Source organism: Primulina huaijiensis, chromosome 10 (genome assembly GCF_012295235.1).
Source record: "Primulina huaijiensis isolate GDHJ02 chromosome 10, ASM1229523v2, whole genome shotgun sequence".
Taxonomy (NCBI): domain Eukaryota; kingdom Viridiplantae; phylum Streptophyta; class Magnoliopsida; order Lamiales; family Gesneriaceae; genus Primulina; species Primulina huaijiensis.
This window is the reverse complement of record NC_133315.1, coordinates 20,339,902-20,353,835: the sequence shown is the minus strand read 5'-3', so window position 1 is coordinate 20,353,835 and position 13,934 is coordinate 20,339,902. Positions and strand designations below refer to the sequence as shown.

The 13,934-nt window shown below is 34.8% G+C and overlaps 2 protein-coding genes across 2 annotated transcripts; one reads left to right on the top strand and one right to left on the bottom strand.

Annotated features, from left to right (window-relative positions):
* Window positions 1–9,340: 9,340 nt before the first annotated feature.
* LOC140985994 (agamous-like MADS-box protein AGL62) lies at window positions 9,341–10,186 on the bottom strand. Its single transcript, XM_073453922.1, has one exon. The coding sequence runs from the start codon at window positions 10,184–10,186 to the stop codon at window positions 9,341–9,343; it is 846 nt and encodes a 281-aa protein (XP_073310023.1).
* A 1,148-nt stretch (window positions 10,187–11,334) lies between these two features.
* LOC140985993 (rapid alkalinization factor-like) lies at window positions 11,335–11,694 on the top strand. The gene has a single exon (XM_073453921.1). The coding sequence runs from the start codon at window positions 11,335–11,337 to the stop codon at window positions 11,692–11,694; it is 360 nt and encodes a 119-aa protein (XP_073310022.1).
* Window positions 11,695–13,934: the final 2,240 nt, after the last annotated feature.

Genomic DNA, 13,934 nt, shown 5'->3' with positions numbered 1-13,934 from the left:
ATTCTCCCTTGTCACACCCTTCTCTGGCTAAAGTGAATCTTGTGGCGAATCAATCTGAAACTGGGAATACGTCCACAGGCCAATTTCTTCAAGCGCTCGGCCCTGACCAATACCAACAATTGATGCAAATGTTTCAGTCCCATCTCTCAGCTGCTCCCAACAACAATGTGGCATCGAGTGTAAAAGATACTGCAGGTATTTGTCTTTCGGTTATGATACCTCCCAATCTTGCCTCAGGACAATTTTGGATCGTTGATTCGGGTGCTTCGAGTCATATTTGTTGCACAGCTGATGCATTTCAATCCATGTCTAAGATACATAATGCGTCTGTGACACTGCCCAATCAGACCACAATTTCCGTTGATTCTATTGGTGATGTTCAGCTCACTTCAAATATTACACTTAGTAGGGTCCTATATGTTCCTCAATTTGAATTCAACTTACTCTCTGTAAGTACACTTACCACGGAGTCAAACCTGGTTGTGCAGTTTTACCATGATCACTTTGTTATTCAGGAAGCCAAATCCAGGAAGATGATTGGCAAGGGTGATTGCATTGGGGATTTGTACATCTTGGATATTCAGCAACTTGATGCAGACTCTATATCATTTGTCAATAAAGTCTCTGTACAGCTATGGCACCAACGATTTGGTCATCCATCTTCCAAAGTGTTGGATTCGTTACACAACAAGCTGGAGTATGATATACACAAGAAAGGTCCATCTTTCCCATGTCAGATCTGCCCACTTGCAAAACAAAAGAGGTTACCTTTTATCTCCAATAATCACATGTCTTCACATCCTTTTGATTTGATCCACTGTGACATTTGGGGCCCTCTCAATGAACCATCATATTCTGGTCATAGGTATTTTCTGACTTTAGTCGACGATTGTACTAGATTTACTTGGGTTTACTTGTTACAATCAAAATCTGATGTTGCTCATGTAATTCCCCGTTTCTTTGCTATGATTGAGACTCAATTTCAATGCAATATTAAGTGTTTTTGTTCGGATAATGCCAAAGAACTAGCGTTCTCTGATTTCTTTCATCAACGGGGAGTCTTACACCAATACTCGTGTGTTGAACGACCGCAACAAAATTCTGTGGTCGAACGAAAACATCAACATTTACTCAATGTGGCTCGAGCCTTGTATTTTCAGTCTCGCATTCCTCTTTCGTTCTGGACCGAATGCATTCTAACTGCGTGTTATCTCATTAATCGGACTCCATCACCTATGATTCACGGGAAGTCACCCTTTGAGCTTTTGTATCATACTTTGGTTGACTATTCGCGCCTCAAAGTCTTTGGCTGCTTAGCATTTGCCTCGACACTTCCTGCAGCTCGATCGAAATTTCAGCCTCGGGCACGGTTGTGTGTTTTTCTTGGATACCCACCTGGTATTAAAGGCTACAAATTAGATGATCTTGATAGCAAACAGATTTTTGTCTCTAGGGATGTGATATTTCATGAAGAAATCTTCCCATTTCATAATAACACTCCTTTAGTTCCCTCAGTCGATCCATTCCCTGATCTTGTGCTTCCCCTAGCCCAACCTGAGGCTTATCTTGACACTCCTCATAAGGATCATGCTTCAGCACCTTTAGTATCCTCACCTCAGCCTCGTCGTTCCACTCGTATTCAGAAGCCACCATCCTACCTCCAAGACTACCATTGCAATCTTTTGAACGGTTTTGAACCCATGCAACCTTCGGTTCATGCCACTCCATATCCCCTATCTCACTATCTTTCATATGACCAATTAAATCCTACTTACAAAGACTTTGTCCTTCATGTATCTTCTGTTTTGAAGCCAACATCCTATCACCAAGCCGTCAAATATCCCGAGTGGCAGCATGCCATGAACACTGAGTTAGCTGCTTTGGAGAGTAACAATACCTGGTCGATAGTTCCTCTTCCAGCTGGTAAACACTCGATTGGTTGCAAGTGGGTCTATAAACTCAAACTTCATGCGGATGGCTCGATTGAAAGACATAAAGCCAGGCTTGTTGCTAAAGGATTTAACCAACAGGAGGGTGTCGATTTCTTAGACACGTTCTCACCTGTCGCGAAACTTGTCACGATTAAAGTACTTCTTGCTTTGGCAGCATGTAAGAGTTGGCATCTAGTTCAGCTGGATGTAAGTAACGCATTCTTAAATGGTGATTTGTTTGAAGAAGTATATATGGACTTGCCACAGGGATATCACCTTCAGGGGGAGCATGCTGATAACAGAAACCATATGGTGTGCAAACTTCACAAGTCTATATATGGACTTCGTCAAGCTTCAAGACAATGGAACTCCAAGTTTTCCCAAGTTGTACTGAAGTTTGGCCTTGTCCAATCCAAATCTGATTATTCGCTCTTCACTAAGGGATCAGGTTCATCATTCGTGGCTCTATTAGTATATGTGGATGACATCATTATCACTGGGTCATCTCTTGCGCTCATTGAATCTTTAAAACAGTTCTTACACAGTCAGTTCAAACTTCGTGATATGGGAAACCTCAAGTATTTCCTGGGGGTTGAAATTGCAATATCATCCACGGGCATTGTATTATCTCAACGCCAATATGCCTTGCAACTTCTTGCTGACACGGGATTTCTGGCTAGCAAGCCTGTTGTGACGCCCATGGATCCGACAGCTCGTCTGAATTCATCTGATGGTGAGCTTCTCGCGGATATTACACAATACAGGCGTCTTGTTGGTCGCTTACTGTACCTCACACTTTCAAGGCCAGATCTTTCGTTCGCTGTCCACAAACTAAGTCAGTTTGTGTCTCAACCTCGCACACCACATCTGCAAGCTGTTCATCATCTCCTTCGATACATGAAAGGGAATCCAGGACAGGGTCTTTTCTTCTCAGCTTCATCTCCCCTGCAGCTGAAAGCTTTTTGTGACGCTGATTGGGCAGCTTGTGAGGACTCTCGGAAATCGGTTACTGGTTTCTGTATTTTTCTTGGTCATTCCCTTGTGTCATGGAAAGCCAAGAAACAGACAACCGTGTCTCGCTCATCGGCAGAGGCGGAGTATCGAGCACTTGCTTCAACGGCCAGTGAGATAGTTTGGATGACCCAGCTACTCTCTGATTTTTCAACTCCTCTAACTGATGCAGCAACAATTTACTGTGACAATCAAGCTGCAGTGCATATAGCATCGAATCCAACTTTCCATGAACGTACAAAACACATTGAAATCGATTGCCATTTTGTCCGAGACAAAGTACAGGAAGGAAGAATCAAGCTGCTGCCTATACGTTCACAACATCAACTGGCAGATATCTTTACCAAGCCCTTACCTATTGCTCGATTAGCTCCTCTACTGTCCAAGATGGCTCTAAAGGATCTTTACAAGCCACCTTGAGGGGGAGTTTTACACACATATACATGATAGTTAGCCGGTTATATATTTGTGTAGTTAGTTTAATTTGAAGTAGTTAGTTTGACAGCTATGCTCATAATAATATTTAAAGAGGCAATCTGTTTTTTTCAAAGAAATAAGTGGTTTTTTTGCTATTTTTTCTATCAATTTAGATCCAGTAATTTGACATTTATTTAGTTAATTCAACATAAATCAAATAAATATATCTTGAGATTAATTACTACGTACATATTAATATTTGATCTGGTGTGATATATATGTTTAGGCATACAACTTAATAGGCTTAATTAAAGTATGTGCGTGATAATACTTGATTGACATAACTATGATACTGAATATTTTTAGATGTACGTACATACGAAAGAAAATGTCAATTGATTTAAATAGAAACTAATGTACAATATAATATACAGAAAATAAAAGTAATAAGTTATAAATAAAATGAGATATATTTATATATATTCACCTTGTATATTTTAGGTATTAAAAACTTATATAATCCATCAAACAAAACTTTTATATATAATCTTCTCATAATAAGATTAATTGATGGATCAAAATACATCACACGTATCACGCACGCACGCACTAAAATGGAGCAAATAACACACAGATAACGCACGCACGTACTAAAATGGAGCAAATAACACACAGAGAACGCACGCACGCACAAATTAAAATTAATGTCTCACAAACATTTGCACGTCGTTGCCACATATTTCTTCAAAACATGGCCATCCTTACGAGCACCACCGATGTTGTTCCATGGGGCATCACCACTTGATTCGTTCTCAGTAGAAATGATCAAACCATTGCGCCTTTTCGAGAACGTAACCTGGAGCTTAGATTCATTTTCCATCTTCTCCATGGTCACCTTTCGACGACCTTTACCCTTTCTTGTTGGGTTTTCTTCATTATTTCCTGAAGTACTCATGCTAAGAAATGGGGAAGAAACATAGCAAGACCAGGATTATGGTTTAGCCTTTTTTTTATAAGAGAGAATACCCATTTATAATAAGATATTTTGCCAATCTGGTTTGAAAAAATCCATGTCATGGATCTTTGATTTAATGAAAACATAACCAGGTGATAAATACAACTGATTGAGTATCTTAGAACAAGACACTGGCATTAATCATTGCAAAAAATATTCGACGTGCAAAGGCAGAAAGACTCTTTTACTGCAATTACAAAAATGTCATTCTATTTAATAAAAATTATAATAAAAACCTATTTTAGTAAATGTGTATCTCATCTATATCTAACATATCTTAATAAAATATATTTTTAAATCTTTATCTATATCTTTTAATTTTAATTAATCATATCATCTGTAACCTAAAAAATTATTAAACAAATACATTTTTATAGTTTTTAAATTTAATATTATATCTAAAATTTTCACAAAAAATTATTTACCAACAAAATTTTAACGTCTACTAATATCAATGCACATATGATGCGTGTCTTCAAGTAATATAATATATTTAGTATTATATGTTAAATATAAATTATATATTTTTATTTTTCAAAAAATTAGTTTAGTTGTGATTTTTATATATAAAAAATATTTTTCTCATTTAATTATGATTTTTTATATCTAAATTAATATATAAATAAATTGAAATGTTATGTATCCTATATATAATAGTTAGTTGAAAAAAATATGTACAAATTTGATGAAAAATGCTTAGAATTATTAATATATACATAAAATAAAATCTACACACATATATATAAGGGCAATTTTGGAAAAAAAAAATTGGTGTCTCCCTAATAAGCTCAACTGCTATATATAATATAAGTACAGCAAACGGACACTAGTATATGTATTATATCTTGAGGCACTTCATGTCTCCACACATAACGCACATAAAATGCACATGCACACAATTTTTGGAAGTTTAAATTATATTTATTAATATTAATTGTATTAACTAATAACAATCTAAATTTTATGTTTGCATTTAACCACATTATCAAAATAAACGAATTTCTGAGTTTATATCTTTTATTTATATAAATATTACATGCGGTGCTATTTGTGCATGGTGTGAAAAACTTTAGAGCAATATATCAATATTTGATCTGGTCGGATATATGTTCAGGCATAACTTGTATAATCCATCAAACGGAACATTAATATATATATAATCTTCCCATAATAATAAGAATGGATTGATGGATCAAATACATTACACATATCACGCACACACTAAATGGACCAAATGCATCACACACATGCACACAAAGAAATTGATATTGTATCACACACATCATGCACACAAGTACAAAATATTGGATCGAGTCCGAAAGTGAAAAAAATGAAAAACATAATCATAGCAAGAAAATGTTACTCATTTCTATCTTTAGGAGCACCAACATCATTGTTCTCTATGATATGACCACTCGATTCGTTCTCAGTAGAATTAATCGGGATCGTATCAGTCGGGTTAGTGGCCAGAGGAGTGTATGGGATCACATGACCACTCGATTCGTCCTCGGTAGAATTAATCGGGATCGTAGCAGTCGGGTTAGTGGCCAGAGGAGTGTATGGGATCACAAAGCTTCTAGAACTAGCATTCCACATAGGAATATAACCAGGGTGGGCGGAGAAATTTGTCGTAGATGAGGTACCTGCAAAAGAAGGATGATATGGAGCCAAAGGAACAATGTTACCAAAGAGATTGATTCCCCCACTACCAAAACAATGGGGAAATTGAACGGAAAGATTAGAGCCAAATCGAGGATCAAAACTAGAACCAGTTGGTTGGACCAACTGAAAATCAGTTGCGGTGCCAAGATTTGGACTTGGCCCGAGAAAAGTATACGGAGTTCCGGTGAAACTTTCGTGTTTTGCCTCTTCGTCCTTTCCAAGTTTATTCTTGAAATCTAACACCTCCCCTTTCAACTCATCAAGCTGATGGTAGTTAAAGTCCTTTATTTGTTTGATTTTACCCAGTTGTTTATCGATCGGCTCTAGTTCTTTTGCCTGATTTTTCGCGACATTCATCTGATCTACAACTCGGTTCAGTTCTGCATTTGCAGTTGCAATCATGTGACGTTCGTTCTCCAGTGCTATTAATTCGTCAGGTGTTGGGGAAGAGTTGTGATCATCTTCATCAAGAAACCTGGAGATAACTCTTTCTACATTCGGGTGGCCAAAGGAAAATGGTTTGCCTCCGGGAGAGAAGACAACTAGGGCGCTTTCAGCACCACAACGTGTGCTAATTTCACTGGCTTTCTTGAACAGTCCATTACGCCTTTTCGAGAACGTAACCTGGAGATTAGCTTCGTTTTCCATCTTTGCCATGGGCACCTTTCGACGACCTTTACCCTTTCTTGTTGGGTTTTCATCATTATTATCCTTTCTTGTTGGGTTCTGATCTTCATTATTACCCGAAGTACTCATGGCAAAGAAACGGGAAAATAGAAAAAGAAGTGGATTATGGTTTGGACATACATTTGTAAAGGAGAGAATACCCATTTATAGTAGGATATTTTGCCAATTTGGTTCGAAAAAATCCATGCAGTGGATCTCTCACTTAATGAAAAAATAATGATGTAGAATCAGGCGGTTACTACCAGTTGATTGAGCATCTTAAAACAAAATAGGGAAAACAATTTTTTTCTTCTGATAAATTTTTCAATTTTAGATTTTGGTCCACAAAAAGTTTAAATTTTTTTTGTCACTATATTTTAGTGTTTGGCTATTTTAGTCTAATTACCGATAAGACATCGAACAATTAGCATTTCTAGTACCATTCAACACTTTGGTGCAATAGGACCAGAAGCCGAAAAAGTTCAAAGGTAGTATCAAAACCCAATAAGCAAATTAGTGAACCAAAAAATTTATTTTACCAAACAAAATACTGACAATTAATTATTACAATAAAGAAAAAACACAACATTATGTTCATTCATCAGACCAGATTTGAACCTCGAATGGAAAGGCGAAAAAGCGCTTGACTGCATGATCCACCCATCGAGCATGGACAAAAGTCCAGATCGTCCGTAGTGATATCGGCATTGCCGAGTGGAAGGGTCACTACTTAATGGATAAAAGTTACTCTAAGGATGATAGATTAATCTTCCTCAAAAGCTCACATCGGCGAGAAGATTTGGTACGTACCTCGATCTCGGTTGTTTGTTGTGATGTTATTCATTGGATGCCTAGATAATTATAATATGATAGCCTATATATAGGAAAAATTTTGACGGTTATTAATTTAATTTTAATTAGTTACCACACATGACGCGTGTATTAAATTTATTTTTTTGTAGCATAAATATATAATTGCATCTCATATTTTTCTAAGAATTTTATTTGGTTAAAATTTGATACATTTAAAAGGTTTATGTAAAAAAAGTAGGAATTTTTTAAATATATTTATATAAATCTTATTATTTTAGGAAAATAATATACTGTCAAAAAGAGAGATATTTTAGGAAGCCTATACTCGGAACGGTGAGCAATGTCGTCATACTTAATTTATCGTATAGATGAATCAAGCGGCTAATCTACTTCATCAATTTAAAATTTTACTTGACAAATAAATAAACAAGGGTTCAAAAAAAATGTTAGTTAAATATTTTTTTTTGTGCCAAGTCCAAGTGTTTATCATTTTAAAGCATTAAGTTACTAGTATTTTCAAGAGACTAAAACTTGTGTTCATGATTTCGAACAAATTAAGGAGTGTTCAAGTTGGTGGAGTAGGTGAGTGTTTAGCTAATTGTCAGGAGTTCGATTACCACTATCATCATTTTTGTCGGGCGAGCTTGTCATACTGGACTTGTCCAATGTGTTTTACCTGAATAACATCGGTTTGCAAGATATTACGTTAGTGTCAGGGTTTACACAGTGCACATCAAATGATAGCGACTGTATGTTCCCATGGAAAGATTTTATTTTTTTAATATAATTATATTAATTTAATTCCTTCATTACTTTGATATGATTTCTAAGTTTATATATGGATGCAATATTGATTGATGTGTGTATTTTTTTCCCTTTTTATTAATCTACTTGGTATCGTTTCTATTAAATGTAATTTGCAATTTATGAAACATTACAACAAATTAAATATTTAAAGAGGGGATATGAATTTTTCAATTGCATATATACATAGATACACACACACACACAAACACATCTACAAAATCAAGATTCATACTGCAAAGAAATTGTCGATCGACCAAAATCTCGAATTCATGTCTTAAGTGAACCCTGATAAATCCCTTCTTCAAGAGACAGGCCAGTGCCAATATATGTATGCTTGATGCATGCATTTGAGATAAAATAAACTAAAACTTCGATTAGCCAAAATTAAAAGTAAGAATTGAGTTCCAATCATTTGACATTGATTAATGCATTAATGAAACGGAGTCCAAACTACATTGACCATATATACTAATTAATAAATAAAAATTCTTCAAGATTAGATAGTTGGATTGAGACATATTAAATATACTAGATCTATATGATGTTTAATATAATTTTGAGTATTTGCAGCTTCATTTTGTGTAATAGGTTCTTTTTTCCCCGCAGAAAAAACTTTCCAGGAAATCCATAATTAAAAAATTGGAGTACTAACTAATATATGATCATTTTTTAAAAAAAATTATATAACATATATTTGATATTGTGTATTAATATTTGATGTGATCGGATATATATTTAGGCGTAAAAATAAATCGGTATAGTTAAAGTTTGTGGGTTATAAAACTTGATTGATATAACTATGAATCTGTATATTTTTAAATCCGCTTATAGAATTAACGATGAATAGATTAAGGAACAATATATATAGAAAATAAAATAAATAAGTAAATAAGATTAATCGATGGATCAAATACATATTCACACATATCATGCACTAAAGAAACACAAATCCATAATTATTAAGGAGTCTTCACAGGTACGGTTGCACGCCGATTCCTTCAAAACGTTACGCATGCAGCTAGGTTTCCTTACTAGCACCACCAACGTTGTTCCCTGGGGCAATACCACTTGATTCGTTCTCGGTAGAATTCATTGGGATTGTGGCAATCGCGTTAGTGGACAAAGGAGCATTAGGATTCACAAAGCCAGAGCTAGAATATAACCCGGAGGGGCTAGCTAGAAAATAATTCGTCGAGGTACCTGCCAAAAGAGGATCGTTCGAATCCAATGGAGCATTGCTACCAAAAATATTGATTCCCGGTTCGACCAATTGAAAATTTGTTGTGGTGCCATGATTGGGGTTTGGCCCAAGAAAATTACTCGGAGTACCTGCAGTGAAACTTTTATCTTTTCCACCATCAGTTCCGAACTTATTCTTGAAGTCCAACACCTCTCTTTGTAACTGGTCAAGCTGGTGGTAGTTAAATTCCTTTATCTGTATGATTTTGCCTACTCTCTGCTCCAGTTCTTTAGACTGATTTTTCGCGAGGTCCAGTTGATCCAAAGCTTGGTTCAGTTCTGCGGTTGAATTTGCAATCATGTTACGCTCAGCCTCGAGAGATCTTAATTGATCAGTTGGTGGGGGAAAGTTATGATCATTTTGATCACCAAGAAACCTGGAGATCACTCTTTCGACATTCGGGTGGCCAAAAGAATAGGGTTTTCCCCCTGGAGAGAAGACAACCAGGGCGCTTTCAGTACCACAACGAGTGCTAAGTTCACTGGCTTTCTTGAACAGCCCACTGCGCCTTTTCGAGAACGTAACCTGGAGGTTAGACTCATTTTCCATTTTCTCCATCGTCACCTTTCGGCGACCTTTACCCTTTCTTGTTGGGTTTTCTTCGTTATTTCCTGAAGTACTCATGGCAAAGAAATGGAGAAATATAGCAAGACCAGGAGATTATGGTTTATACATATTTTTTAATAGGAGAGAATACCCATTTATAGTAGGATATTTTGCCAATCTGGTTTGAAAAAATCCATGTCATGGATCTATGATTTAATGAAAACATAACCAGGTGATAAATACTACTGATTGAGTATCTTAAAACAGGATACTAACATTAATCATTACAAAAAAAATAAAAAAAAATACACAAAACGACGTTTTGTGTATTCATCAGACGGAGATTGGCCCAGAGTGCAAAGGGAGAAAGGCGCTTAAATGTAAGATCCACCCGTCGAGTAGGGATGAAAGTCGGCCTTAGTGATTCGACGTTGGTTTTGTGTATTCATCGGACGGAGATTAGCCCAGAGTGCAAAGGTAGAAGGGCGCTTAAATGTAAGATCCACCCGTCGAGTAAGGATGAAAGTCAGCCTTAGTGATTCGACGTTGGTCGTCGTTCAACGAATAAAAATTACTTTAAGAATATGATAATAGCTTATCTTCCTCGAGAGCTCATATAAACAGAAAGATTTGACACATCCATCTCGGTTCTGTGTTGCATTGTATTAATTGAATACCAAAAGATTTATATTACGACAATGACGACTATAATTAGGAAATTTTAACGGTTATTTTTAAAAGTATATTGATTTAATTTTAATTATCAATAATAATCGTAGCACACACATAGTGTGTATTAGATTAGATATTAAATTTTTACATAATACAAAAATTTGATTAAGTTTCGTATTTGCTTAATTATTTTATTTTGATAAAATGTGATAAATTTAAATACGTCTTAAATTTTAATAAAAATACAAATATTATAAAATTGATAGGTAGCTTTACGAAAGTAGTAATAGTCGGTTATGAGACGCGGAAAACACCGACTTCCTACTCAACATAACACAAAAGTTATAAGTTCTCTCTACTTATTTAATTTCATTATTTCAGTGGCATTATTGTAAAAACAACAGACTCCCAAATCCATTTATTATCCCCCATATTCTCTCTACTTTAATCTCCGCGTGTATGTAGGTAGGCTCTCTCCGCCCCCATCATCGAATAGACAAGGATAATTTTGTAGAAATCAAAGCACGGATTTAGTCTGTATTCTGCGTTTTGAAATGGCAGGCTGCTCGGAATTTCTGCGGTTACTGTTCTTAATCTCATCTCTGCTGCTTTTCCGAGTGTCGGTGGCGGCGATGGGTTCCGGGGATGCATCTGTGTGGATGATGCCGGCAATGAGATCCGGATGCAAGGGTTCGGTCGGCGAGTGCCTCGTCGATGAAGACGTGGAGTTCGAGCTGGATTCGGTGTCCAACCGGCGGATCTTACTCACCCGAAAGTACATCAGCTATGGTGCGCTGCAGAGGGACAGTGTGCCCTGCTCTCGCCGCGGCGCGTCTTACTACAACTGCCGCCCCGGCGCACAGGCTAATCCATACTCCCGCGGATGCAGCGCCATCACTCGTTGCCGGAGTTGAAACATTTNAATACTTTTTTATGCAAATTTTTGTTCCTTGTTAATAAAATTGGTCGTCCTGTACGTTTTTTAATATCTTCCCCTTCATGCATTAAGTAAAATGGTTAATGAAAAGTAAAAACTGGTGATCTATTGTGTTTTATTTAAATAATTTACTGAATTTGAAAATATTGATATTTTCAAAAAAATTAGAGTATATATTACATTTATTAGCTATTGAGTTTGAATATTATGAATTGAGAAATTGATAAGTAGCTGCTTTACTTAGAGACATCCCAGATCTAACTTAAAATCCAGCTGGAGATGGGTATTATTATAATCAATCGGGCTGCTAACTACTACCCCTCTTATATTTAGGAAAATAGACTTGGTTGATTATTTTTTAAAAAATATCTCCCCAAATATATTTAAAATACACGAAAAAGGTTATTTTTTTAAAAAAAATTATTGAATTTTCAACATTTTTTATTAGTTGATTGATTGTATATGTTGGTTAATATTCTGTTTACATAATTGGGACATGTACCATGAATGAGAGTGCAAGGAAATAGCAATAAACTAGGCTCGTGAAATGAAACTACGAGTTTACAACTAGCTACGCTACTCCAGCTGCTCTGTTAAAAATTAGAAGAAATTTTTTTTTTTTTTATCTTATTCATATGATATTATTGTGTTTTCTTATATAAATAGCTTAAAAAACTCTATTTGATCAGATATTTTATAATTCTTGTATATATAATATACCCTTTTATATTTAATAACTAAGCGGAGGGAAGAGTCCATTTCTATTACGATTAAATGTTTATTTAATTTAATCTGGTCTACATATTTATTGAGAAAAATTTTGGTGGGGCTAACACATAAATTGAAGTTAAATAAAATTATCTTAATAACATCAATTATTCTTACCATTACAAATTGATATATTTTGGATCTTTCAATACTAATGTAATCTACAAGCCTTGCATGCATAATATACCCTACACGAGTATGTGTTTTGTGACGTGGTCTCACAAATTTATATCTGTGAGATGGGTTGATTCAATCAATATATGTGATGAAAATTATTATTTTTGACATAAAAATAATATGTTTTAATGATTTCGACCTTTTTTTATTAAAATAACTTATAAGATGGTCTAAAGAAAAGATTTTGTGTATGTTTAATAAACAATTCTAATTTTTAATCTGCATAAAACATAGATAATAACTTTTTAAGACGTTTAAATATAGCCCTCCCATCTCACCGTAATCCATCATGTTGGGATATATTATTGGCTTTACATGATCCATATTTTATTTTTTATGGATATTTCTATGATTGAAAATTCTATTGATATATCTTAATTACATATCTATCTCATCTGAGATTTATCATATTAACTATTTAGAATATTGCATATATTTTATAACAAACAAATCCAACAACTTCTAACATTACATACTCATCGCCTTTGTATATTTCTTACATTTAATCCATAAATACAAACATAAGGGTGTGATATATAATATAAATACAAACTTGATGGGGTGTTTGTAATTTGTGCAATTATTTTATTTATTTTTCAGTTTACGATTAAATTGATTTCATCATATTTTTAAAATTAAAGTTTCTATATTTTAGTTTTAAATCAGGACCGTTGAATTTAGTTATTTTTCTTAATAAAAAAAAAAATAAGGGACGGTTGTGCTTGCAGCAGACCGACTTGAATTCACCCGATGCAGTGTTGGTCTTTGGATTTTCCGAACTATCGAACCGACTATTCATAAATTGTTGTTAGATCTACGTTGAAAATACTCTCTTGGTGGTTGCTTTGGGTGATGAAGAAGAAACCACAAATCCTCAAGGATGCGTTTGAATTGAAAATGAAGCAGAATTTGAAATGGCCTCATGTACTTGAAATCCAACACAATTAATAAAAGTTATTGTTTGAGATATGTGTTTGCCCAAACGAATCTTTTGATTTGGTCTGATTCAAATCTGGACAGTTTAATTAGATGAGATATATTGTGTCTCATATGGTTAGAATTAATATTTTCCATTACAAGAATGATAATTTTGTGTAACATGGGTCGACCCGATTAATATACATAGTATAAAAAGAATATTTTAGAATAAAAATAATATTTCTTATTAGTCGATTTTGATAGAAGATATGTATAATAAAATTTAATATGATTTTATAGGAATTTTTGTGAGAAATAGATTTAGGCCAATGTCAATTTGATAAAAAAAAAAAA

Bases quoted from the DNA above. Each gene is read 5' to 3' on its own strand.
- LOC140985993 (XM_073453921.1), top strand. From the start codon at position 11,335: ATGGCAGGCTGCTCGGAATTTCTGCGGTTACTGTTCTTAATCTCATCT.
- LOC140985994 (XM_073453922.1), bottom strand. From the start codon at position 10,186: ATGAGTACTTCAGGAAATAACGAAGAAAACCCAACAAGAAAGGGTAAA.